General features: G+C 42.0%; 2 protein-coding genes across 2 annotated transcripts; one reads left to right on the top strand and one right to left on the bottom strand.

Moving 5' to 3' along the window:
* The first annotated feature begins 7,695 nt into the window (after positions 1–7,695).
* gbp (glycogen synthase kinase binding protein) lies at positions 7,696–8,553 on the top strand. Its single transcript, XM_028442177.1, has one exon. The coding sequence runs from the start codon at positions 7,945–7,947 to the stop codon at positions 8,392–8,394; it is 450 nt and encodes a 149-aa protein (XP_028297978.1). The 5' UTR covers positions 7,696–7,944; the 3' UTR covers positions 8,395–8,553.
* An 851-nt stretch (positions 8,554–9,404) lies between these two features.
* On the bottom strand, positions 9,405–26,157 carry polr3glb (RNA polymerase III subunit GL b). The gene is made up of 8 exons (XM_028442176.1): positions 26,052–26,157; positions 13,549–13,701; positions 13,342–13,471; positions 12,082–12,147; positions 10,623–10,679; positions 10,486–10,556; positions 9,659–9,757; positions 9,405–9,585 (listed from the first exon to the last, which is right to left on the bottom strand). The coding sequence occupies exons 2-8, from the start codon at positions 13,654–13,656 to the stop codon at positions 9,499–9,501; spliced, it is 618 nt and encodes a 205-aa protein (XP_028297977.1). The 5' UTR covers positions 13,657–13,701; positions 26,052–26,157; the 3' UTR covers positions 9,405–9,498.
* Positions 26,158–27,971: the final 1,814 nt, after the last annotated feature.

Raw genomic sequence — 27,971 nt, 5'->3', positions numbered from 1 at the left:
GCGGTGTTTGGTGGCCGAATATTCGGGGTCATTCATGCATGTATGAAAACGATAAGACAGATGAAATGCAGAAAATTTGCAGTTTGTAAGAACAGCTGTGCAAGGCAAAGAGAGAACTTATCAGTGGAGTGGAGGACTTGTCATGGTTCTGTCCCGATACCCCCCAGTCCCAAGAAGGCAAAGTTGACACAGACAGAGAATAAACCTTCCACCTTGCTTTAAACCACTGCTACAGATGACTCTTCTGATCCATGGACCACCAACATGTTATGTTTTACTCTCCATTTTCTTCAAAGGCTCTAAAGGACCAGAACAAATTCATATTAGTGCTGTTCCAAGCCACAGAGCAGGAGTTGGACTGATTAGGACGTGTTTGCAGCGGCTCCGCTGGAATGGGACATTTTCTTAAAATTTCTGCACCAGCTTTCTGTGTTTTTGGGACACAAATTTGCTTAGTAGTGCACTTACTGACCATCACTTCACTGTCGGCGTTTACAATCAGGAGCACGGAGACTGATATGAATACTCGAAGCCCGAGCCGGAGGTGCTAGCAATGCCGGAGGCTAGTTGCACATTGCTAGCTAACATGAAAGGGATGATGGAGGAGATGCGCAGAGACATCATCGGGAGTTTTGAAACTACAGTTGCAGAGGTTGTTGCAAGGGAGGTCGCGAGGGCTTTGGCACCTCTGGAGAGCAAAATCACCTCCTTTGCGTCCACCATTACGGCTCTTGAAGACGTAGCTAACGACCACAACGAGAGGCTAACTAGCTTACAGACCTGTGTTAGCCAGCTTTGAGGACAAGTTGAGACTCTTTCCAAATAGAGTGATGAATTGGAAGGACTTTCCATATTAAACAAGATTTGAATACTAGGGGTCCAAGAGGGTTCAGAGGGCACCCGTTTGACAGAATTTGTGACCGATCTTCAACAGAACCTGCTATGTTTAGCTACTGCTAAACCTGATCTGGACTGCGCACACCGCACTTTACGGTCTGGAGATGTCATATGGTCAGATGAAACTGAAATAGAACTTTTTGCTACACACTCAACTCGTCATGTTTGGAGGAGAAAGAATGCTGAGTTGCATCCAAAGGACACCATGCCTACTCTGAAGCATGGGGGTGGTAACATCATGCTTTGAGACTGTTTGTCTGCAAAGGGACCATAACGACTGATCCGTGTAAAGGAAAGAATGAATGGAGCCATGTATCGTGAGATTTTGAGTGAAAACCTCCTTTCATCAGCAAGGGCATTGTAGATGAAACGTGGCTGGGTCTTTCAGCACGACAATGATCCCAAACACGTCGCCCTGGCAACGAAGGAGTGGCTTCGTAAGAAGCATTTCAAGGTTCTGGAGTGGCCTAGCCAGTCTCCAGATCTCAACCCCATAGAAAATCTTTGGATGGAGATGAAAGTCCGTGTTGCCCAGCAACAGCCCCAAAACATCACTGCTCTAGAGGAGATCTGCATGGAGGAATGGACCAAAATACCAGCAACAGTGTGAAAACCTTGTGAAGACTTAAAGAAAACGTTTGACCTCTGTCATTGCCAACAAAGGGTACATTACAAAGAATTGAGATTAACTTTTGTTATTGACCAAATACTTATTTTCCACCATAATTTGCAAATGAATTCATTAAAAATCCTACAATTTGATTTTCTGGATTTTTTATTTTATTTTGTGTCATAGTTGAGGTTTACATATGATGAAAATTACAGGCCTCTCATCTTTATAAGTGGGAATACTTGCACAATTGGCTGCTGACTAAATACTTTTTTGCCCCTCTGTAGATAATGTGTATGCAACCTCTCCATCTCCAAACTTATAATAGGAATAGGGATGGGCGATATGGACTAAAAAAATTATCCCGATAATTTTTGGTTTTTATCACGATAACGATAAACATCACGATAAATAAAAAACTATAAATAAATAAATAAAATAATTCCCAACCTAAAGTGTAAACAGATTAATTACAAACACAAATAAATTTGAATACATCAACACATTAAAAAAGGCTACAATAACTGCTGACTCAAAGAGTTCACGAGCTGATATATTATGGAATATTTTAGTGTATGTGGATCACTCCATTAGTGTTATTGTATGAAATGAATGTTTCCTCACTTAAAATGAAATTATTTTCTAAAAAAAAAAAAAAGCACATGAAAAGCACAAATAACTTCATTAATGTTTTTACTTGTTTCATTTATCTTATGAGTTACATAAAGTTATGGTTAATAAATAAATCTGATTTCCTATAATTAAACCAGATCAAGCTGATGATTTAATCATTCAGTATATTTATGTGTAATAATCTCAATAGTTACATTAGTCTAATGGGACCAGCTTTGTCTGTGAACACGTGAAATATCATTAAAAAATAGTGAACAGTGACATTATTATTTATGCTAATATTTATTTCACACAATGTGTGAGATGTTTAGATTTTATTCTTTAATACAAATGTTAAATCTAATCATAAACAAATCTATGGTTCTCTGTGGTTAGCCCAGTCTGTGTGTCGGTGGGTTAGCTTAGCATAGTTAGCTTTAGTTGAGTTTCCAGTTCATAATCGTTGCTACAGGTTCATCTCTGTCCCTGTGTTTGTAGAACTTTGGGTGGATCTGATGGAGGAACTAGGATTGGTTCACTTTGTTGATGTTTATCTGGTTTTAACCAAATAGTGGTTCATGATGTATCACAGCATAGTAGCTTCAGGTAGCTGAGACGATCACTGCCGTCTGTGGGTGTGAGAGCTGGGGGCGGAAGGCGCAGTTCACACTGCGGCCGCGCAGACTTCGTTGCGGAGCTCCCGTAAACAGCGTTCTGCTGCAGAGAAGAATTAGTTGACAACAAACAGGGACAGTTTTGTTCTGTGGAACAAGATCTTTAGGGACATTCTTGGCTAAATTGAGGGACAAATGGTCCGTGGCCCTTGCTAATTTCCGACATGAGAATTTATTGTTTATATCGTGGGATGACATATTCTTACCGGTGAGAATGTTTTTGACGATAAATCATAAACGATAAAATATCGCACATTCCTAATTAGGAACATCTTTTATTACAATCTGAGTTTGATATATTATTGACGCAACATATGACTTAGTTACTGCTACAATCTGGGACAGCAAAGCTGGTAAATTGCTGGGGCATTAAACTTGACAATTGTCTGCATCACGCCAAATTTCTCAAATTCGACTGGAACCTGGGGTTATGTCTGATCCGGTTGAGATAAATTTAGCTTTTAAAAACTTATATTCTTAATTAAATTCTTCAGCGAGCTCTTCGTCTGTCTGATTTTTATGAATTTTTTGCAGATCTAGAGGTCCCTTCTATTGACCAGGTGGTCGCTGGTGATCTTGAGAGGCCTCTCACAATAGTTGAGCATACCAACGCTGTTCAGTCCTTTCAGGGGGCAAATGCCCTGGTCCTGACGGGGACCCTTGTGAGTTTTATAAAACATTTTGGGATAACCTTTCTTCATTGCTGTTAGATGTTTACAATGACCTTATTATGTGGCCACTTACTTCAGACTCTAAATCAGGCTTTGATTAAGGTAAAGACTCACAACTTTGTTTTTTTTTACCGCCCTTTAAGTTTGAGCGTTGATTTTTAAATTGCTTTCAAAGGCTATAGCTTTACGCTTAGACTCTGTTCTTCCTTCTGTTGTGAGTCCAGATCAAACTGGCTTTGTCCAAATTAGACTATTTTTTTCCAATGTAAGACGGCTCTTTAATGTTATATACAGCTCTCCCTCTGAAAACACAGAGGAAGCCTTAATCTCTTTAGATGCCAAGAAGGCTTTTGATTGGGTGGAGTGGTAATGTTTATTTTATACAATTAGAAAATTTGGTTTTGGCAAAAATGTTCTCTCTTGGATTCAGCTGCTTTATTCGGACCCACGTGCTTCCATAAGCACTAACACCACACAATCGACTTGCTCTCCATGGCAAGGCTGTCCATTAAGTCCTTTGTTATTTGCTTTGGTGATTGAACCTCTTGCAAGAGCACTTAGATCAAACCCAGGAATTAGAGGAATACTTAGACATGGTGTAGAAACCAAGTTTTCTTTATATGCGCATTTGCTTCTTTTCAACAACTTGTTGATAAGTTTGATATACCTTGCAATAATTTTTTTTGATACTTACAGTTACGTAGTTTTGTTCATAGTATGTTTCGAACATTCCCAAATGCTCCAGGAAATTAGTCTCTCGATACATATGTATTACGTATAACAGCTAGCAGGAATCACTAACTTGTATCATATCCTGTCCAAAATGGCGGCTCTCCATAAGGTATAAAATCGCTCTAAAAAGTCCTTTTAAAGTTTTGTATAAAAAGTTGCACATTATTTGTGTATTGGTAACATTGTCACTACAGGTTCCCTTGGGCTATTAGTGCAGTATAATATTTCACCTTTGTGAGGTGCTGCACTTATTCCAGGTTTAGAAGCTCCTTTTTACAGACATAAGAATAGATCTGTTCCTGTTATAGACATATAGATAATAGACATGTTCATGTCCATATTACAGATGTATAAAGAATAGATCTATTCATGTCCTTTTCATAGACTTATAAAGAATAGATCTGCTCATGTCCTTTATTACAGACAAGTCATGTGAATCTCCATCACTGACAACGATTCGTTATGCACCTTGATACACTATCAGCAACACAATACATTAGCGATACATTGAATCCCCTGGCGATACGACGCGATGCAATTCACCCCTTCCTGATTCGATACGATTTGATATTGATTTGATGGCTATTCAATTCTACACGATGCGATTTAGTGCGATACGATGTAATTCAACATGATGCAAAGTAATTATACCAAAAATGTAAATAAAAAATTTGAAGCTGCAATTCAGTAAAATACTAGAAGCGGAGGATTTATTATATTCCTTATAAGTAGCAAATTTAACAAAGAAAGTACTCATTTTGCTTATATTCTCTACGAGTATTATTATTATATATGCATAATTTTATGCAACTTAGTTTTGTCTTAAAAAGCACAACAAAAAACAAGCCTCAGGGTTCTCTCCAACACTGTTGAGCATAGGGGCCTCTGACGTTGTAATTTTGCTCCCCTACAAAGCGATGGCGCCCCCTATGTTCAGTTTTCAGCAACGTAGTGGGGATGTTTTGTTGTTTTTTCCTTTTATAATTGGTACTGTTGTAATAATTGTTGCACACATTAACACAAAAGGCACTCCCACGCATGCACTGGTTGTTTTAACTCTTTAATTTGAAAAACCCAGAAACACATTCATCAGCCACACCATGTATTTAATATAGGCGATTGGCTCGGACGTTCCTGTCTTTACCTGAGAACCCCTGCAGCCCCTTTAGCTGCCCCGATGCTGCCTGTGTGCATCCTCTGCTTACGTAACCGTAATCGTTGTCCACGTGTTTAATCTCCGAGGAGTGCGGACAGTCCGAACTCTGCTGTAAGCGAAGGCTAATATACTGTGACCTGGAAGGCACCGCCCCGCTCCCAACTCGCCGCTTACTGGGGCCGTGGACATGATTATTATATTCTTTATTTAACCAGATAAAACATGGTTAACTCGCTGAGCCATCTCCCCCTCTGGCAGGGACAGAGCCCCCTCAACCCCCGGCACGGGCTGTCCTCAGTGCCCTGACCCGGGGACTGGATCACGACAGTTGGTGCCAGGGCTCGGTGTTGTTGTCGACCAACCACCCACCCACCCACCCCGACCCGTCTAGAAACAGAGACCGCTGTTTAAGTGCACAGCAGAGCACAGTGAATGGAAGCGTGTTGATCAGCTCCTTTTCTAACACACTCATTTAAAAGTGAGGACAGCGGTGATGATGAGTAGCTGCACATTTGTCTCAGCACTTACAGTCCCTGGCATTAATTATTCATTGTGTTCTTTTATCCATCCTCTTTTTATTTAAAAAGCCAAATTCCACAAGTGTTATGAGAGCTGATGTTGTAGGTTTTTTATGTTTCGATACAAGTGAGCCCCTCAGTTTGTGTCAGGTTTAGCAGCACGACATTCTTTACAAACCACCAAGTTTGTAAAGTCAAGGTCAAGTTCAGCATTTTTCTACGCCTGATTTAAAGTTTTTATGTATGTTATGAATCTCATCTATAGCTACTGCTCTAACTGACCTCCGTGTTTTAATAACTTTGTTGCTGTAGAAATGAAATGTGCTTCCTGGTTTTAGTCTGTGTTCAAAACAAAACGTGAAGCAGTGACGGTGCATTCAATGTGCCTCAGAAACTGGAATGAATGAAATACAAGATGAAAAAACCACCCCGCGACCCTGAAAACTGGAACAAGCGGGTCAGAAAATGGATGGATGGATAATGGATGGATGATAAATGCTACCATAGATTTTACCGATGCAGGCACACAGTCACCGATACATCTTGATTTCACCCGTCAATTGTACCGATGCACACTGAATGAATCAATACACTTGCATCACGCATGTTTGTATTTAGATACCAATTTATATTGATTAATCTCCACATGCTTAATACAGACGTATAAAGAATAGATCTGTTAATGTTCTTTGTTACTAGTGTATTTCCTCTTTGTGCTGCAGATGCTAAATGTGTCTTCCTTAGGACAAAGGCGGCAGCAGCTGAAGCAGTGGGGCGGGGCCCAGTGTGTGAGGGGGCGGAGCCTGAGGAGTTTGTTGGACGCGGAGCTGGACGACTACATGTCCCTGAGTAAGAGACGACTGGACCAACAGTTGGACGACTACATGTCTATGAGTAAGAGTCAGTTAGACAGAGAGCTGGACGACTACATGGCCATGGCAGGACACCACACCCAGTGGGACTGAGCTTTTATTTTGAAGGAGCTGGTAAAGATTGGTGCAGAGTGGTCACGTGACCCAGATTTTCTGTTCAGTTGTGTTCACTGACTCCTGTGTGTGTAGGAAATCAGAGTGTTAAGTTCAGCAGGATAAGTTTTATAATAAATACCAGCAGCCAATCAGAGAGCTCACACTGTGTCAGCTGACTGTTTGTTTACACACACACACACACACACACACACACAGTCTGTGGGGGTTGGTCTGTCTCTGGTTTCTTCTCCATGTGCTTGGTCCACGTGTGTGTGAGAGAGAAACAAACTCAGTGAACTGTGTACACACACAGCCCTGGCACCATATAAGGAGTCAGTAGTAGCGCCACGTGGGGACCACATGTGTGTGAAGTTGTGCTGCTGATTCTCAGAACCATAAATGTACAGAAACACACACACTGCTGCACTCTGAGCTGTGTGTGTGTTAAAATACACACAATGTTGGATAGAAAAGGTGAATGAAGCTGATCATTCTTCAATAGTCTCTTTAGCTTCAATGCTAATGGAGCCTCTGCTAGCTTTAACTACACACGTGTTATGAATGTGTGCTAATGAATGAATGAATGAATCAGGAACATGACTTTTGGGATTGAATGAATGTTTTCATATTGTGTTCTGAACTCCAGGTATTATTATTATGATCTCAGAGTGCCCCTGGTTCCGTTCACTCATTAACGTTCCACCTCTCTGGTCTGAGTCTGGACCCCATGACCCTTGCCCGGGTCTGGACCGTGAATAGTTCTGTCCTGTGAAACACGTTGTACTTGTTATGCAACGTCCGTTGGTTTGGACTGAACCATGTGAAGGGGTGAAGGGGCGGGGCCTAAGCTCTTCGCGCTCACTTTCTTAAGTCCAGGACCGGAACCCGGTGGGTCCGTGTCTGAGCTGACACGGTTCAGGCTGTGTGGAGTCTCGGTTGTGTTTCTCCGCTGACCCGGTACCGGGTTCAGTCCGGTCCTAGCCCCTCCCTCTCCTCCAATAGACGTGGTATCGCCCGTGTGACGTCATCCTTTGTTTACAAGCCAGTCGGAGGTGCACGGTCAGACAGGCCCAGGAACGGAATCACGAGCCGATCCGGACCGAGCCATGCCGTGTCGGAAGGAGAACTACCTGCTGTTGGAGAGCGCGGTCACGGTGGCACCGGGAGACGTGGACGCGCTAGTGGCGAGGATCGAGGACGCGCTTCAGCTGACTGGTACCGGCGGCCCCCAGACTGTGTGTGTTCACGGGTTCACCGGGACAGGGGGGTCTAAACCGACCCCCGGAGGACCAGCGGCTCCGGAGCGCAGACGAACCCCCAGCTGTTGTACGCGGCTCCGCGGCCTCGGACAGAAGCTCCGAACCGGACCGTACACTGTCCGGACCGACACGGAGCGGTCGGAGCGGGGCCGCTCGTGGAGGAGCTCTGAGGAGGAGCGGCTGCTCCAGGACTTGGTTTTGTCCGGGAACCTGATCAAAGAGGCCGTAAGGCGGCTGCAGCTCTCGGTCCGGACCGAACCGAACTGTGCAGGCCTCCCGGGACCGGAGCGGAGCTGACCGCTGCACCGGGACTGTGTGTGTGTTACTGGCTGCTCCGTACCGGAGCTAATGCGCATGCGCCTGATGTTACAGGCCCTTTTCTTTATTTTTTTTCTAAAAAAACAAAACAAAAACACCTCAATAAATGTTGAACTATTGCTGAGATCATCAAAAATACTTCAACACTCGTTATTCTACAGACACCGTCTGTTACTAATATCAGTCTGTAGGTGGTGCTGTTGTTTAATCTGAAGTCCTTTATTAATCTTAGGAGGTTACAGCCGCTCAAGAAATATTAGAAATAAAAAGAATAAACGTTAGACAAAGAAAGAAAAAAGGTTCATAATTAAGTAAAAGACTTAATTAAATAAGGATTAAATACACACACATTACAGTATTAAAAAACCAATATCATTAATACAGATATTTACAACAATCAAAGCTGTGAGATTTATCTTTTATCAACACTTTTTATTAGTCAACACAGATTATGATTGATTTATTTCAGTATTTATTTGGCTCCGCCCACACAGATGGGTCCAAAACTGGAATTGCCATGGCAACCACTATTTTCTAACTGACAGTTTAGTGTTATCAGGGGAGTGTCTGTTACTGAGTGGAGGTTGTTTAGTTGGATTCCACTGACAGAATGATGTCATCAATTGATGTTTGTCTCAGAGGATTCTTCCGTCTGTGTCTGAGGGACAGCACGTGTGAGTGAGTAGAACTTCCTCTTCCTGTTGTAGCCTCTGCTGGAGGGGATTCTGTATCGTTATAAATCCTGGTACTGGTTCCACTGGTTTAGATCTTTAATCAGATGCTGAGACCTTTGGTCATTGAGTATCAGTGACTCCATGTGTTCATGTGTGATCACTGTGATTGGCTCTGAAATGTATTGGTGCAGTGTCAACAGCACATTTACATTCCCTTCAAAACAAAAGCACCATTTATTGCTCTTTCATTAATTTCTGAGGTAAATGTTCTCAACCCCTGAGATCAGAGCTGCTGCCCTAAAGAGATCATAATCATAAAATAAAAACACATTTTATTAGTGAAGAAGTTCACAAAGACAGAAACTGATGATCTCCTAACGGTGAACTGGTAACCATGGTAACCAGTATGTCAGTAAACTGCCTCGTCCATGTTGTCGTCACTTTCTCCTTCAAAGTCCTCTCCGTTATCAAAGTAGGACATGATGTAGTCCGTCTCCTGGAAAAGAACCAGTTTAACTAGGTAAATATGACCAGATCACACTGTTAACCTGAGGCTAAGCTCCACCCACCTCCTCTAGCTCCTCCTCTGGCTCCTCCTCCTGCTCCTCCTGGGCTCCACCCCCTTCCTCCTCCTCAGAGCTTTGCTCCTTTTCATTCTTTTCCAGGTTCTGAGAAGGAGGAGACAAGGTTAGCTAATGGGTGAGGTTAGCTAACGAGTGAGGTTAACTAATGAGTGAAGTTGGCTAACGAGTGAGGTTAACTAATGTTTGAGGTTAGCTAACGAGTGAGGTTGGCTAACGAGTGAGGTTAGCTAACGAGTGAGGTTAACTAACAAGTTTGGTTAGCGAATTGGTGAGGTTAACTAACGAGTGAGGTTAGCTAACGGGTGAGGTTAGCTAATGAGTGAGGTTAACTAATGTTTGAGGTTAGCTAACGAGTGAGGTTGGCTAACAAGTTTGGTTAGCGAATTGGTGAGGTTAACTAACGAGTGAGGTTAGCTAACGGGTGAGGTTAGCTAATGAGTGAGGTTAACTAATGTTTGAGGTTAGCTAACGAGTGAGGTTAACTAACAAGTTTGGTTAGCGAATTGGTGAGGTTAACTAACGAGTGAGGTTAGCTAACGGGTGAGGTTAGCTAATGAGTGAGGTTAACTAATGAGTGAAGTTGGCTAACGAGTGAGGTTAGCTAACGAGTGAGGTTAACTAATGAGTGAAGTTGGCTAACGAGTGAGGTTAACTAACAAGTTTGGTTAGCGAATTGGTGAGGTTAGCTAACGAGTTAGGTTAGCTTAAAAGTGAGGTTAGCTAACGAGTTAGGTTAGCTTAAAAGTGAGGTAAGCCAACAGGTGAGGAATTGTGCTAACGGGTGAGTTTAGCTAACAGTACCATGTGATCACCTCTAGTTTGAGTAGCACCTCCTCCTTGTCTCGGTCCTTCTTGTGTTGTAGCGTCGCTCCATCAGATACACCTGAGCAGACACAGGTCACATGACCATGGCCCCAGTGATCATGAGGTCAGAGGTTACAGCACTAACCTATTCTGACTGGTTTCCTGAAGCTCCGTCTCAGCTCCCTGGGAAACCTCCTCCAGTCTGCAACAACCAATCAGAGGATGTTTCAATCTGGGGGCGTGGCACAGTGGGGGGCGTGTCTCTAACCTACACAGATGTTCTGACCAGCCTGAAAGTCTGTGCAGAGTTCATGGACCAGAGGGGTGTTTGATCAAACCCAGCTCAGGGTTTAGTCCAGGTTTAACCTGAGTCTGGCTCCGTTAAGCCTGGTTCTAACTGGAACAGTGGTTTCATCAACGAGAAGACACCTTGGTTACCATAGTAACAGTCCATGGCCAAACCTGCTCCTGACCAGGTTTAAGCAGCAGACTAGGTTTAATCTGCTGAGTCACTCTCATGAAACCACGTCATCATTATTAAAGAAGTTATTTAGTGATGTTTTAATAAAACACTCAATATAGATCTATAAAAGGAAACATGAGTAAAACAAACTTCTGTTATACTTTAAATACCACTTTAATATATGGTATTTTAAAGGAAATTAAACAGAATATTATGGTAAATGTTTAAATATGATTTTAAATCCATACAAATGATGATATAATCATTATTATATGTTTAATGTGTAGTGTATTATTAATGAGATATCATAGTGTCCATGTGTTTAAACCATCAGTAATAATATATGATACGTGTGTATCATCACCTCTGTTTACCACACGGTATAAATATGTTTATTTATTGATCAGAGATTAATAATGAGAAAGCTGTGGATATACAGAGAGGGAGGGGCTTCAGGGACAGGGCGGAGCACTAAGGCTCCCAATCACAAAGATACATTATCACTTTAAGAGATGTGCACACAGTGCACGTACCTCTGTACACAGCTCACCTGCAGTGTCTACAGTGTTGGATGTGACATCCAACAGCATCCAACAGCATCACTGCTGTTCATTTAGTGCTGAGTTCATCAAACACTCACTAGTCTCATTAATTACATATTTAATTGTGAGTTACATCATCTCTTTTATTAAACGAGTGTGATCACATGATCGGTTGTTTGCTATGATAAACTGACTAAATAACACATTATTTAACCCTTTACTACTTTTAAAATGTTCAAACTTTTTTTTCACTGCTCAGTAACAGATGATGTCACTTCCTGTTGGCCTCGGCATTGGTTCCTATTGGCTTCTCATTCATCGTCAAAGCTGCAGTGCATGCACCGTCACTCTGTAATCATTAAATCTGTGATCGATGTGATGGGTCTGATGAGGACGTGTACGTACTCTAAACACTGTCAGCTGATTGGCTGAGCTGGAGAGATTTAAGAAATGGTAAAAACCAGTATGGTCACGGACGGTTTTGCTAAACCAGGTTTAAACCATAAGCCTGGTTCTACTGAGAACACTTTGATGAAATAGCCCCCTGGTCTGTGTGTGTGTGTGTGTGTGTGTGTTATCAAAGTAAACAGAGGTCACACCTGTATTCCAGTCCAGTAGGTCACATGTCTCACTGATGTGATACTTATCAGAGTATCGTTCCACATCTGCACACACAAACACACACACAAAACAACTGTTAGCTGTGTGTGTGTTACCTGTGTGTGTGTGTGTTACCTGAGTGTGTGTATTACCAGAGTGTGTGTGTTACCTGTGTGTGTGTATTACCAGAGTGTGAGTGTGTGTGTTACCTGAGTGTGTGTGTGCGTGTTACCAGAGTGTGTGTGTGTGTTACCTGAATGTGTGCATGTTACCTGTGTGTGTGTGTATTACCTGAGTGTGTGTGTGTGTTACCTGAGTGTGTGTATTACCTGAGTGTGTGTGTTACCTGAGTGCGAGTGCTACCTGAGTGCGAGTGTGTGTTACCTGTGTGTGTATTACCTGTGTGTGTATTACCTGAGTGTGTGTGTGTTACCTGAGTGTGTGTGTGCGTGTTACCAGAGTGTGTGTGTGTGTTACCTGAATGTGTGCATGTTACCTGTGTGTGTGTGTATTACCTGAGTGTGTGTGTGTGTTACCTGAGTGTGTGTATTACCTGAGTGTGTGTGTTACCTGAGTGCGAGTGCTACCTGAGTGCGAGTGTGTGTTACCTGTGTGTGTATTACCTGTGTGTGTATTACCTGAGTGTGTGTGTGTTACCTGAGTGTGTGTGTATTACCTGAGTGTGTGTGTGTGTTACCTGTGTGTGTGTTACCTGAGTGCGAGTGTGTTACCAGAATGTGTGTGCATTACCTGAGTGTGCGTGTGTGTAACCCGAGTGTGTGTGTGTTACCTGCGTGTGTGTGTGTTACCAGAGTGTGTGTGTTACCTGAGTGTGTGTGTTACCAGTGTGTGTGTTACCAGAGTGTGTGTGTGTGTTACCAGAGTGTGCGTGTGTTGCCAGAGTGTGTGTGTGTGTTACCAGAGTGTGTGTGTGTGTTACCAGAGTGTGTGTGTTACCTGAGTCTGTGTGTGTTACCTGAGTCTGTGTGTGTTACCAGAGTGTGTGTGTTACCTGAGTGTGTGTGTTACCAGTGTGTGTGTTACCAGAGTGTGTGTGTGTGTTACCAGAGTGTGCGTGTGTTGCCAGAGTGTGTGTGTGTGTTACCAGAGTGTGTGTGTGTTACCAGTGTGTGTGTGTGTTACCAGAGTGTGTGTGTGTGTTACCAGAGTGTGCGTGTGTTGCCAGAGTGTGCGTGTGTTACCAGAGTGTGTGTTACCTGAGTGTGTGTGCGTGTGTTACCAGAGTGTGTGTGTGTTACCTGAGTGTGTCACAGCTGATTGGATGTAGTAGGGCAGGTTCCTCATGGTTCCTCTCAGATCTTGTTTCAGAGCCAATAGATACTCCACCTCCTCCCCTCCTGTGAGGGGGAGGGGCTTCATCTCCATCACCTGAAAACAGCCACACAGGTGAGGTCAGAGGTCACGCTCTGTGTGTGTGTGTGTGTGTGTGTGTGTGTGAGACTTACAGGGAACACAGGTGAGGGTTGTAAGAGAGCTGAAGGTAAACTTTCTCTGCTCAAACCAACAGAATCCACGTTAAAGCTCCTTCTGCCCCGCCCACGACTCGCCATCATCACACCTCCAGGACCACGAGGAGGAGCAGGAGGAGCTGTGTGACCCTGGGGATGTGCAGTAGATGAACATATTATTACTAACAGTGAATCTAACATCGACACAGTTTCATCTTTAGTTTCTAACTAACGATCAGTCAGTGTAACAACCATAATAGTCCCTCCTATCTCCTTTCCTTTTCATTTCACTTTGTCAGCACATGCTGTCAAAGGTCAACACTACAAGAAGTGTAATCTTTTATACTACAAATCTAGATTGGCTTAATCTCCGTTAGCTGGTTTAAACTAACCAAACATTCCTTTTCAGACAAGCTGTACTACGAAGGTCGATCACCTATGATTACAACACGAACTGGCAGACTGAGCGTCTTTACAATGAACAGAGGAACAGCTTATGATATTAAAGCTAGGGTAGGTAATTTTCTCCAGATACACTTTTTACATTTTTGGTGGAAATTGTCTTTATGTCCTGACAGAAATTAAGATCTTATGTTCTCTGAAAAAGGAACGAAGAAAGTCCATCATCTGTAGCAGCTGTAAATCTGTAATAACTGAATGAACCGTTTTTTTAAACCAATCACGTCTGTCTGTCTCCCTGCTCGTTCTTGATCCCTCGCATGCATGAGCTCACACTGAAAGCGCGTCACCGCTGACAGAGTTGAAACAGAGTTTGTGGTCACGTTTTTTAACATATATAATGATATGAGACAACGTTTCTACACAATACAAGTAATGAGCTGAGCTCCTCTTCTGCAGCAGCTGTGAGCATGCATGTGAGTGAGATGGTGCACAGTGGGGAGGGGGTAAAGACGAAGCCGCCGGGAAGGCTACAATATAAATCCACGATGACAGTGAAGAGCAACAGTGTCAGTGCAGCGCAAAGCAGGAGGCGGAGCTTTTATACTCGCTCAGATCTGATTCATTTCATAACTTAGTACCGATCAGATTGCTGAAGTTGAAAATGATGAATAATTAAAATTAGGGATGCACCGAAATGAAAATTTGAAGCTGAAGCTGAATAAAGTATTAACGCTGAGCCGAAAGTTTTTCACTATTTTTTTAGTAGTGCTTAAATAGCCTAGAATACATTTTAGACATGTTTTTTAAATAAAGTAAATGTTTGTTAAATATTCCCATAGTCTTTGCTTTTCATAAAAAGAACAAAGTTTATCTTTTATATAAACCCTTCAAATAAAATAAAACATGCATTCCAAAAAAAATCTAAAGTACATTAAAGGTGAGATATGATGAAAAAATGACATTCTAATGGTTTATCTACAGTGATAAACATCATTTAGCCTCATTCAGAGAAACAAAGTGTAAAAAGTTATGTTTCCTCCCTTGTTATTACACATTATGTAAAAAGTCAGCGTTAAACGGGACAGTTGGATTTTACCCATGTTGGCAGGTGACGTCACCTAACACGCCTCCTAGAATGTTAACTCCTCCCTCTCCAGCTGTCGAACAGCTAAAACAACACTACTGTTTAATATAGAATATATATTATACTTTATTACCATACATGTAAATACAAACTGCACTACTTTTTCTGCTGGTGATCGTGTTGGGAGTCACTGTTTGGAGCCATGGACCCATTGTTTACACACATCAGCTGTTAGCACTCCATGCTAATGCTACACCAGCCTATGTAGCGAGACCTGGTGTAGTGTAAGGAGGAAACGATGGGGATGTTTATGGATTCGTGGCTCACAGCGCTAACTAGACTAACAACGGACTCTGTTGTGAAACTGGACGGTTTTCAACTTTTACACAGTGACGGACGATGGACAGCGGTAAGGAGAGAGTCTGGCTGTGTTTGTGTGTGGAAAGGAGGAGCTGCTGCTGGTTCTAAAGCAACGCACACACACTTTTCCGACTCCAAATCACTGCATGTTGTTTGATTGCGTCACACGCTACTATTCAGCCTTGATTTTAATTCACTAAACCTGGAGGCCGAATGTTTTTTGCAATTTTCGGCCGAATATATTCGGTGGCTGAATATCCGGTGCATCCTTAGTTAAAATCCATAATTCGGACCAAAGACAAACCTGTTTTTACAGAAAAGGCAGGAATGAGAAAACTCAGACAGGAAGCTGTTGATACTGTTAATGCATAAAAGCGTGAGATTATTTATCATATTAATCCATTGGATCATAAACAGACAGCGCTCGCAGTTAAACTTTATTACAGCACACACGTGTTTCTATTCATGTAGACCTCTATCACACCCACTGGGATGAGAACACATTGTGCATGTTCCTGCTGATAATGTCAGTCCCAGTGTACAAATGAATGATTGAATTAATTAATTAATTCAGCCGTCCGTGCACATGGATCGACACACAGGCTTCATCAGCTGACTGTAAATCAATCCATCAGATATAAATCATTGGTAAATGAAAAGATTAGTTTATCATTAATAATCTTATTCATAAACTCAACTGTCAGATCGGCACCAACCAGGATCATCTAACAATGGGCAGGTCGTTTTCTAAGAGATCTGATTGGTCAACTCTCAATACAACTTACAACAAAGTCATCTCATGGCACTGAACAAAATATAAAGTCCATAGTAAGAAAGAAAGAACCCAACAAGATCCACATGAACAAGCATTTAGCGACATTGAGAAAAATGCCTCTCCATCCCTCTTTTTATAGGAAGAAACTCCGTTAGAACCAGGTTCAGAGGTGGAGAACATCTGCTTTGACTGGTTGGGGTTAGTGAACGGAAGGACAAACAGGATAGGATAGAAGGATAGACCATCAGAGTGTCCCAGACTAGTCACTAGTCAGGAGGCGGGGCTTTAGGACTCTAACATCCAAGCCAGAGCCAATGACCAGGTTAGCCATTCAGCATTAATTGTCATAGTGATTAAGCTCCAGCAAGCTTTGTAGGACAGCACACACTGATTAAATCCTGGAAGTTAGCATCATCTAGATTTATAGTACAGGCCCTGATTGACAGCAATGCATGTTTTATTACAATTAAATAAATTAATTTATTTTATTGCATAATTGTGACAGCCCTCCCTAAGGAAAGGTAAGAAATACTTTATTAAAGGGAGAATATAAAAAGAGTGGGCAGTGTTACACCTGGGTGAGGGGGAGGGGAGTAGGGAGGAAAAAGTCAAAGTAGGAAATGGAAAGGGTGGGGAAGAGTTTATAGTGCTTTATAGTGATAGTGAGATGTGATCCACTTTTCCTTAACCCTAGAGGTGTTTAAGTGGTGTCCATGACAAGCAGCGTTCCAATTCTCTTTGAGCTAAGGAAAGGAAGCTCAATGCATCTTTTATAACCTCCTTTAGCCTAGGAAACACTGATACATCCTTTACCAAAGGAGACGAAATAATGCTGACCCACAATTCAATGCGGTGACAACATTTAAAGGGACCCTCTCACGGAAAATCACGATGACCGACAAGGGACGGAGATCATGTCAATAATATGCTTTGAACAACTTTAAATAAATAATTAAATAAAATTATATCTGACATGAAACAAACATTGTGGTTCTAGAAAAATGAATCAGAGACATTTTTAATCCACATAATGTTTTATTCAACATATTTAATTCACCTAGGAATGCTTTGTATGGTTGTACATGTGTATGTCTACAACGTTATGTAGACCCATATCTGCATTAATGGAACTATTTCATAAAATCCTTCTTATTTTGTATTAATGTTGATTAGTGAGTGTGAGCAACCTTTCTCAATGTGACGTTCTTTTAGTTTTACTTTAGCCTGGTAGCTTCGTTTCCTTTGATTTACATTCAAACCTTGTGATATTTTACATCATATCAGCAGTTAGAGGCACAGCAGAAAGTGGTAGAAATAAGCTTTTAGTCCATTTTAGGAAATGTGGAGTTTTATCAGCACAGCAGACATCACTAACCTTATTATTAATTAGGGGGCCAAGCCTGCAGGGCCTGGGAACCGCGTATGTAAGCATACTAGGACCAGCGGTGCTAGTGTAGCGGTCTGTACTCTTCTCAGTGCGTTGTGTTAAGTTTTTAATTAAAACCACATCACTTTTGGCCAACACAGCTTTTATTGGCGAGATCCTGGCATGAAATTACAACAGTCAGTCCTTGCTTATGCATAAACACACACACATCTTACACTGAAAATATAAAAATCAACAAAAATCACCCGTTAATTATAAGTTTAAAGTAATTAATAAAAAATAAAACCGGAGCTCAAAGCCTGTGCTACTCACCAGAAGACAGCGTGGTCAGAACTACAGCTGCCTTCCGGGTGCACATCCTACGTTCACAGGGGTGAGGCATTCAATGACGCTGGGATAAACTTGATTCAATGTAATGTGTGCATATTGATTGCAAGTGGAATTATACATTATTAACTTTGTTACACTCCCCCCTACTGAACTCCACTTGCCATCAAAATGAAAAACAAAGACATAACTACAAAACCATATCACATATATACCAGGCAGCAACAAAACATCGAAAGCAGGAAGATATAAACATTTTCGTGTACAGCACTATTAGTATGACAGATAAGTACTCCAGTTAAAAAAACTATTCCAGAGGAATTAGAATGAGGAAGGGTTGCAAAGCCTTCCGCCACCCATAGGAAAGAAAACATTCCCAAATACATGTAAAATCACTCAGAATCATGTCATCAAAACAGCACAATTTTTACCACCTAGACGGACTCACACCAACACTCACATATAGGTGTACTTCTATCACAGATGGGGAAAAAAACAAAACAACAACAAAACAAACAGAAAAAAAAACATAGACAACTGAACAAATAAAAATAATTAAAAAAAAAAAAAAAAACCAAGAACATCAAAAACTACACATGAAAAAATGGCAACAAATACACATGGAGTGCCAACACATACAACAGCAACCTCCAAGAACTCTCTGGCACCTGAACCCTTTGATGCATGTTCTCAATAAGTCTGACAACAGGCCTAACGATCCTCCCATACCTAGTCCTCATCCTCTGAAGATTGTCACAAGAACAGTCGGTCCCCGCCTTCGACGCAACAACACAACCAGCATCAGAAGGCAACAAGTCAACAGGAAGAGGAGAGTGTGCAGGTACAGAATCAGAAAAATCAACCGCACAGTCAGTGTCAACAGTAGGAGTACAAGTGTCAGGCTGAAGGACATCATTATGTCCAGTCCCATCCTGACAGTCAAATCCACACCCATTGTGATTGTCCAAGTCAACCTCCCCAGATATGTCTGGTCAGACCCAGTCATGTCCATTCACATCGTCCATGGTAGTCGACTGATCCCCGGATGAGGGTGGAAGCTGAGAAACCCAAAAAGCAGTTCTGTTTTCAGGTACACAGACAGAAAGGACAGTTGAACGAACACGTCGAGAAGTCAATGGAGACCCCTCCACAGCCTCATCTGTCAGGTCACTAAGAAGGGATCCATCGTCCTCTACATTCTCCGGAATGGGTAAGAAATCCACAGGCATAATGAGGTTTCAGTGCACCACTTTTTCTTGGCCTGTCACGCTGTTCTTGAGTTTGAAGGTGTGAGAGTTTCCCTGCTTTCCCACAACAGTGTACAGATGGCCCTCCCAGCGATCGGCCAGTTTCCTCCGACCTCATTCTCCTTTGTTAGCCAATAAGACTCTGTCCCCAACCTCCACAGGTGCGCCCTTCACCTTCCGGTTGTAAAGCTCAGTCTGCCTCTCTTGTTGCTTCGTGGTGGAAATCTGAGCAATCCTGATAGCCTCCGCCAAGTCACGCTTGAGACTTAGCACATAGACATCATAATCCACCACTTCTTCGTCCATCAGAACTGATTGAAACATGAGGTCAACAGGAATCCTAGGGACCCTGCCAAACATCAGGAGAAAGGGAGCAAAGCCTGTAGTTTCATGGACAGTTGCATTGTACGAGAACGTGAGCGAACGCAGGAGCTGGGGCCATTTCTGTTTAACTCTTGGCGGAAGGGCTCTGATCATGTTACCAAGAGTACGATTGAACCTCTCAACTACCCCAATGCCCATTGGATGGTAGGGCGTAGTGTGAGATTTCTCTACGCCAGCGACCTTGAGCATCTCAGCAATCAAGTTGCTTTCAAAGTTTGCACCTTGATCCGAGTGCACTCGTTCAGGAAAGCCATAAACACAAAAGAAGTTTTTCCACAGTTGATGAGCGACAGCTTTAGCAGACTGGTTGGGACAAAGGTAGGCTTGAGCGAGTTTAGTGAAATGATCAGTCACAACGAGAACATCGTGAGACTTGTTGGATGAGTCTTCAGCTGACCAAAAATCAATGCATACCAGCTCAAGAGGTCTAGAAGTCTTTACACTCTCGAGTGGCGCCCTCGCCTCAGGTTCAGGAGACTTACTGACCAAGCAACGATGACAGCGCTGCACATAATCCTTTATGTCTTTCTCCATCCCAATCCAGTAGAACCGTTGTCTTGCCAAGTGGATTGTCCTCTTCTGCCCTTGGTGACCTGCCTCATCATGGATACCTTCCAACACCCTATCCACAAGATTATTGGGCACAACATATCGGTATGTCTTTCTCTTTGTCACAAAATCTTTCGACGTACAATAAAGGAGACCCGCTTTGATGGTAAGTTGCTTCCAATGTCTGAGAAGTTGCAAAGCTTTAGCCGGCTCATGAGTACGCTCACGTCTCGAGGGTTGTCTCCGACGTTCCACGAAATTGATCACCCGGCCCAGATATGGGTCAGCACGCTGCATAGATGCCAGTTTGTCTTTTGGTAAGGGCCAGAAATTCAACAGCTCAGATGGTAGAAGTGCGGCAAACAAAATGCATGGGGGGGAAACCAGCTTTCCTCTCTTGAGTACTCCAACACAGCTGATACAGCTTTAGAAGATATGGGGGGATGCTGGGACACTGCTGCCACACTGTTGATGGCCAAAGTCAATGGTTGTTGTTGTTGGCGGCTGAGAGGATCACAAGACAACCGAAAGGCATCTTGCCCTCAGCTGATCTCCAAAGCATTTGCCTCCTCCAAAAGTGCACCATACGGGACTGTCGTGAGTCGGTGGAGAACGCTGGGATGCACAAACGGCTCACGGCTAAGGGCATCGGCCACCACATTTTTAGGACCAGGAATATATTTGATGTCAAAGTCAAATGGCGCCACTTTTGACACCCACGTCTGCTCACAAGCATCCAGTTTTGGCTTACTAAGGATGTAAGTGAGCGGGTTATTGTCAGTCCATACCGTGAACTTATGGCCCCTCAACCAGTGGCTGAACTTGTCGCACACAGCCCACTTAAGTGCGAGGAATTCAAGCCTATGAGCTGGGTAGCGGGACTGGGCGTAATTCAGGGACTTGCTAGCAAATGCAATGGGTCTCGCAACATCATCCCCATCAGCCAGCTGAGACAGCACTGCACCGAGGTTGTTGGAGGAAGCATCAACTGAAAGGAGGAATGGCTTACTGAAGTTGGGATGAGCAAGAGGGACTGTGTTTATCAGAGTTTGTTTAAGCTGCGTGAAAGCAGTACTGCATGCAGGGGACCAATCCGCAGATGACAGGCCTCGGGAAGTAGGCTGGTTCTTTTTACTTCTGGCACGTCGCTGCCTTTTCATCCCAGACGTCAGCGCGAACAAGGGCTTGCTTATACCAGAATATCCCTCAAAAAATTGCTGATAGAATCCCACATTCCAAGGAAGGATCTGATCTTAGTGGGGGATGGGGTGTCAGAACCATCTATCATTAGATCCTTCTCCTGCAAGTCAACAATCGCTCTGACCTTCTCCGGATCTGTAGAAATGCCTTCTATTTGTCACAATATGCCCCAGAAACTTCACTGAAGGCTTCATGAAGTGGCATTTTTTTGGTGCCAGCTTCAGATTGTGTGCTTTTAACCTCTCAAACACCATCTCCAGTCTCTGCAGTGCCAACTGTTCATTGGGAGCAAACACAAGGATGGTGTCGAGGTAACACAGAAGATTCAGGAAGTTTTGATCACCAAAGATAGCCATCATTATTCTCATGAACGTGGCCGGGCTGTTGCAAAGTCCTTGTGGCAATCGATTGTACTCATAAAGCCCAAATGGAGAAGTGAAAGCAGTGAACTTTTTTATCATCCTTGTGAACCTCAACATTGTAATAACCAGAGGTCAGGTCCATAGTAGAGAAGAATGCATTCCCCCAGAGCAGCCAGGGCGTCAGCTTGGTGAGGTAAGGAGTGTGCATCCCGAACCGTGCGTGCATTAATCCACCGAAAGTCAGTGCAGAGCCGCAGGTCACCATTCTTTTTCCAGACGAGGACAAGCGGGGATGCATATTCACTCGTAGACTTCCTGATGATCTCACGTTCCTCCATCTCAGTCAAGGCCACCCTCAGCTTCTCGTAGTTAGATGGGGACAGTCGGCGATAAGGAAGTCTGAAGGGTTTACTGTCACTCAGTCGGATGTGATGGACAAAGTCTTTGGCTTAACCACAGTCCAGCCTGTGGCGAGAGATGATGGATTCATACCTAGCCAGCAGGTCAACCAGCTTTGCCTTCCAGAAAGGTGACAGATGAGTTGCATCGATGTCAATACCATGTAGTCCCAAGTCAGAGAGAGCGGGGCTAAAGGCTGGTCGAGCAGTAAAGTCTGACTCGACTGTCAAGCTCTTCTCACTAGCCATGTCAGACCTGTCAGCCGTCTTGGTCACAGTACATTGTACTTCATCAGGTGAGTCAGGTACATAGAGGTAGTCAGTTTCAAAGTCTTCCAGTGCCACACAGGGGAAAACGTCAGCAATCTTACAATTACGTCTCAAAGTCAGTGGTTCATGAGAAGGGTTAATAACTCTCACTGGGACCCATCCGTTGCCCCACAGTGGTGATACAACTCGACCCACCATCACTGAGCGCGGCACTGTACGTAACTCACTTGGCTCCACTACCACTGTGCTACCGATGGAGAGAGACACATGACCTGGTAGGCGACCCCAAACTAAATGTTCTGTCATGGGTTCTAGGGTTACTGCTTTTGTGAGTTTAACAGTACCCACTTTTTCAGGACAATCATCTCCTCGCCATGTCTCCACAGCACTCAGCAGCTGCAGCAGACTCTGTTCATTCATGGGCATCTGCTCAAAGAGTGGCGTTGTCTCCTTGGAGTCTTTAGAGTACTTTAATGCCCGAATGAGGTGCTTCATCACGTTGCTGCCGAGAATGAGATCATCACTTTGGCCTTACACGATGAGCGTTGGAACTGAGAAGGAACACCCAAACATGCTCATCCTTAGTTCACACACACCAACAGGGCTTGTTCTTGAACCTCCACATCCAATAAGAACAACTGAAGTGGGGGAAATCGAGTCAGGGGAGACAACGTTATTTTGCTTTAAAACAGGGAGCAACCGAGAACTCAAAGAACAGGCCATTGAGCAACTGTCCAGCAACTGACCCCGGCAGCCTAGAACATTGAGAAACATCTCGCTGCAGCAACTGCTCAAGAAGAGTGATAACACGTTCAAGCGACTGTCCTTCAGGCTGCAAGGTTTGACTGGTTTTCACCTGTTGAGGGGCCGGGCTCCCCTCAGCAGTTTGGACACGGCACTGCAAAACAACTTGGTTGTCCTGCAGCTTCCCAGCTGTGTGTGAAGACTGACGCTGCTGAAGACGCCTTTTTCTGTGGTGCTCATCTAACCGCACTTGGACATCAGTGGCAGTCCACTCCTCCAACGGCTTGCCGCTAAAGATCAACGACAGCTCAGTGTCAGGGCAGTGGATTATAAACATGACCGTCACTTCACGGGAAGGATTGTCGAGAGTCTTTCCTTGTTTTTTTAATCCACCAACAGCAATGTCAATGGCTTTATTGAGTCGAATCCAATAGTCAACAGCAGTCTCACTGGGTCTGGGTTTTGTGTCATAGAAGTCAGCCATAGGCATAAAGGAGGTCACAGAGTCACTAAAATGTTGCCTCAATATGTCAAACACAGTTTGAGGACCAGGCTGTAAATCTAAAGAAGGTTGGCTACGGATTCCGATGGTCACCACATCACGTGCTCTTCCCCGTAACTTACTCAAAACCTCATCCACCTGGTAACACAGCTCAATGCCCCGCCTACTCAGATAAAGCCTCATAGATTCCTCCCACTCCACAACTGAAATCCTATCAGTAGTTTCTCCTCTGACAGGATGTGGCTCAAAGATGTCATGGGTAACTGTCAAGTTAACTTTAGATAAGTCAGCTTTAGTGGACTGAGACATGTTAGCATCACTAACTGGAATGGATTTAAGGCACGAAACAATGTTTTCGCTTATACTGGTCCCGATCTGTTTCACTAAATCACTAAGAACATGAATATCTTGACCTACAATTGCAGGTTCCCCATCAACATCTGTGACAGCAGAAGCATTAACTTCCCCAGAGCGACCATAAGGAGTAGATGTAACATGTTTGTTCTCACCAAGTCCACCCACCTGGGGGGTCTGACTAAACCAAAGTTTTGATCCTCTTCCAAAACCTGAAACATTGTGTTCATCCATTTTTTTCTCTTTCTCTTTAAATCAGGTCTGTCTTTTTTATTATTATTATTTTTTAAACATAATATTATATATATTTCCTTTTTTTTATATCATTAGTACCCTCTTTATATCATTAGTACCCTCGTTATATCATTAGTACCCTCTTTATATCATGAGTACCCTCTTTATATCATTAGTATCCTATTCATATCATTAGTACCCTCTTTATATCATTAGTACCCTCGTTATATCATTAGTACCCTCTTTATATCATGAGTACCCTCTTTATATCATTAGTATCCTATTCATATCATTAGTACCCTCTTCATATCATTAGTACCCTCTTTATATCATTAGTACCCTCTTTATATCATTAGTACCCTCTTCATATCATTAGTATCCTCTTTATATCATTAGTATCCTCTTTATATCATTAGTACCCTCTTTATATCATTAGTACCCTCTTCATATCATTAGTACCCTTTATATCATTATTACCCTCTTTATATCATTAGTACCCTCTTTATATCATTAGTACCCTCTTTATATCATTAGTACCCTCTTTATATCATTAGTACCCTCTTTATATCATTAGTACCCTCTTTATATCATTAGTATCCTCTTTATATCATTAGTATCCTCTTTATATCATTAGTACCCTCTTTATATCATTAGTACCCTCTTCATATCATTAGTATCCTCTTTATATCATTAGTATCCTCTTTATATCATTAGTATCCTCTTTATATCATTAGTATCCTATTTATATCATTAGTACCCTCGTTATATCATTAGTACCCTTAGTATCCTTTTTATATCATTAGTACCCTCTTTACATCATTAGAACCCTCTTTATATCATTAGAACCCTCTTTATATCATTAGTATCCTCTTTATATCATTAGTACCCTCTTTATATCATTAGTATCCTCTTTATATCATTAGTATCCTCTTTATATCATTAGTACCCTCTTTATATCATTAGTATCCTCTTTATATCATTAGTATCCTCTTTATATCATTAGTACCCTCTTTATATCATTAGTACCCTCTTTATATCATTAGTATCCTCTTTATATCATTAGTACCCTCTTTATATCATTAGTATCCTCTTTATATCATTAGTACCCTCTTTATATCATTAGTATCCTTTTTATATCATTAGTACCCTCTTTACATCATTAGAACCCTCTTTATATCATTAGAACCCTCTTTATATCATTAGTATCCTCTTTATATCATTAGAACCCTCTTTATATCATTAGTATCCTCTTTATATCATTAGTATCCTCTTTATATCATTAGTACCCTCTTTATATCATTAGTATCCTCTTTATATCATTAGTATCCTCTTTATATCATTAGTACCCTCTTTATATCATTAGTATCCTCTTTATATCATTAGTACCCTCTTTATATCATTAGTACCCTCTTTACATCATTAGAACCCTCTTTATATCATTAGAACCCTCTTTATATCATTAGTATCCTCTTTATATCATTAGAACCCTCTTTATATCATTAGTATCCTCTTTATATCATTAGTACCCTCTTTATATCATTAGTACCCTCTTTATATCATTAGAACCCTCTTTATATCATTAGTACCCTCATAAACCAGTAACTCTGTCTCCAACATTGTTTCCCTAAGACATAATCTACACATTAAATGACCAATGCAACGTTAATATCATTACTTCAATATTAAGTAAATAAAGTCTAAAATGTAGCTAATTATTGTCAGAAATGTGAAACAATCAAACAATCCTGTTTCAGTAAATAGTAATATTAATAGTGTTTTATAAGGAATAGTAGTGTTAGTTTCACACACACACACACACACACACACACACACACACACACACACACACACACACACACACACACACACACACACACACACACACACACACACACACACACACACACACAGTGTAACTCACAGACAGAGGACTCTCTCTCTCTCTCGCTACAGCTCCATTTTCCCGCTCCGTCTCTTCCTGTTTACAGACACACTTTCTTCTTCGGTGGTAAACGCTTTTCTTCTTCGTTGGTAAACACTGCACTGTGAGTGGCCCCCAGTGGAAAGATCCAGAATTGCGCGTGTGTTCAACGCTTCAGATACAGTTATAATATAGAAAGTGTCTATTTGTACGGTTGCCGTACGGATAACTTTGGTGCTATTGGTACGGTTACTGAAGTACACGTGCGTTGCGTTTTAGGTTTAGTCTCGTCACGCGACCTATCACGTGACCTGTCTTTAGTACTCAAATAAAAGTCGAGATACTTGAATAAAAATGACTGATAAAAGTAAAACAATTGACGTTGCTCTTACTTGAGTAAAAGTAAAAAGCTACATGCTACTAAATGTAAAAACAAAAGTAAAACAAACGGGTTTTTAAACTAGAAAAGTTTCTATTTTTAATTTGTTCAAGAACTTGTTAAAAACTGGTACATGGAAATGAATGAAATCTGTTACCTTTGAACACCTGGTGAATGTAGCACTCATTATAGATACAATTGGTAAATAAAAAGTTTCAAGAAAAATGCAGAGTAGTTTAACATTTTTTATTTTTTTTAACTTGAAAATGTTAACCATAAAACTAAGGCCAAACAGAAATAAAACTCAAACTACCAACATTTAGCCTCGAGACAGTCATGTTCTCCTTGGAAACGTGCTCCTTTTTGTTATTTTTATTACATATTTTCTCTATAGTTTCTCATGCTCATGTGGTTCTCTGGTATTCACTAATACTTAGACACATTTGTTACAAACTTGACATTCTTTAACACCTTTTTCAAAGCAGTGTTTGATTGTGGATTTTTCATGCTGAATACGTCATTCCTTCCTCTGTGGTAGACGACTTTTATCAGGAAATTTACTTTGATCTCCTGACATGTTTTGACTGCCAACTGTCAGTCTTCCTCAGAGGTGCTTGCTGATCGATTTTATGTGTCCCTATGAGTTCTTTCTGGGCGTGGCCAACCTGAGAGTTCTGTCAGGCTGGCCACGCCCACTGTGGCCCGATGTTCTCTGGAGCAGAGAGTCCCAGGGGTGGGAGAGTAAGAATGTTCCCCCATCCCTGCTGATGCTGAAGCTCCGCCCCCTGATCTCGATGAAGGTGAAGGAAATGAGTGAAAGAAATCAGGTGTTAATGTTATGGACAGTGTTAGAGTGTATTTATCTCACTGACACTAACTGACCTTCATTGCTGCAGCTCTGATATCAGTCATACTACAGACCTTTTCACACTCGGAAATCTCGCTCTCAATCAGTTCTCGCGCATGCATTCAAAGGTCAACTCGCCATAGCTGACAGTGAGTCTGACAGAGATTTACATTATTTTTACCGTTGGAGTGTTGATTCCTTGAACTTTTTTTTGCGTAAACGTGATTTCGCTCTCCAAAGCAGAAAGGCACAGTTAGCTGCTAAAGCTAATGCTGCTAAAGCTAATGTTGCACACAAGCTGAAAATTCTGTTTTTTCCTGTTTTTTAAATTGGCTTCACTTATCAGCCTGTTTAGTGTCCATCCTGTGCACTTCCTTCAAATTTGTGAATGTAATTAAAATAATATCTTAATAAAAATAATCATGGACCTGGTTAGTGAATGTTGTTCCTCGTAAATTTAGCTTTTCACAGTGAGAACTCATACTGTCCTTTTCACTCTCGGAAAACTTGCTTGTCCCATCAATAATAACAATAATAATAATACATTTGATTTATAAGCACTTTTCAAAAACTCAGATACTTTACAGTTGTTAGAAAAAGAAACTAACAATAGTAAAGGTAAATACATAACAATCATAAGTTAAAAGCTTGGCAGAGGAATGTGGAAACATAGGAGGTGTTTGATAATGTTTCT

Source organism: Gouania willdenowi, unplaced genomic scaffold (assembly GCF_900634775.1).
Source record: "Gouania willdenowi unplaced genomic scaffold, fGouWil2.1 scaffold_3_arrow_ctg1, whole genome shotgun sequence".
In the NCBI taxonomy this organism is placed as follows: Eukaryota; Metazoa; Chordata; class Actinopteri; order Blenniiformes; family Gobiesocidae; genus Gouania; species Gouania willdenowi.
This window is presented reverse-complemented; position numbering and strand designations above follow the sequence as displayed.

Coding starts and splice junctions, on each gene's coding strand:
- gbp (XM_028442177.1), top strand. CDS start 7,945: ATGCCGTGTCGGAAGGAGAACTACCTGCTGTTGGAGAGCGCGGTCACG.
- polr3glb (XM_028442176.1), bottom strand. CDS start 13,656: ATGATGGCGAGTCGTGGGCGGGGCAGAAGGAGCTTTAACGTGGATTCT. Junction 13,472..13,548: donor AACCCTCACCTGTGTTCCCT/GTAAGTCTCACA, acceptor GGCTGTTTTCAG/GTGATGGAGATGAAGCCCCT. Junction 9,586..9,658: donor CAGAGGAGGAGCTAGAGGAG/GTGGGTGGAGCT, acceptor GTTCTTTTCCAG/GAGACGGACTACATCATGTC.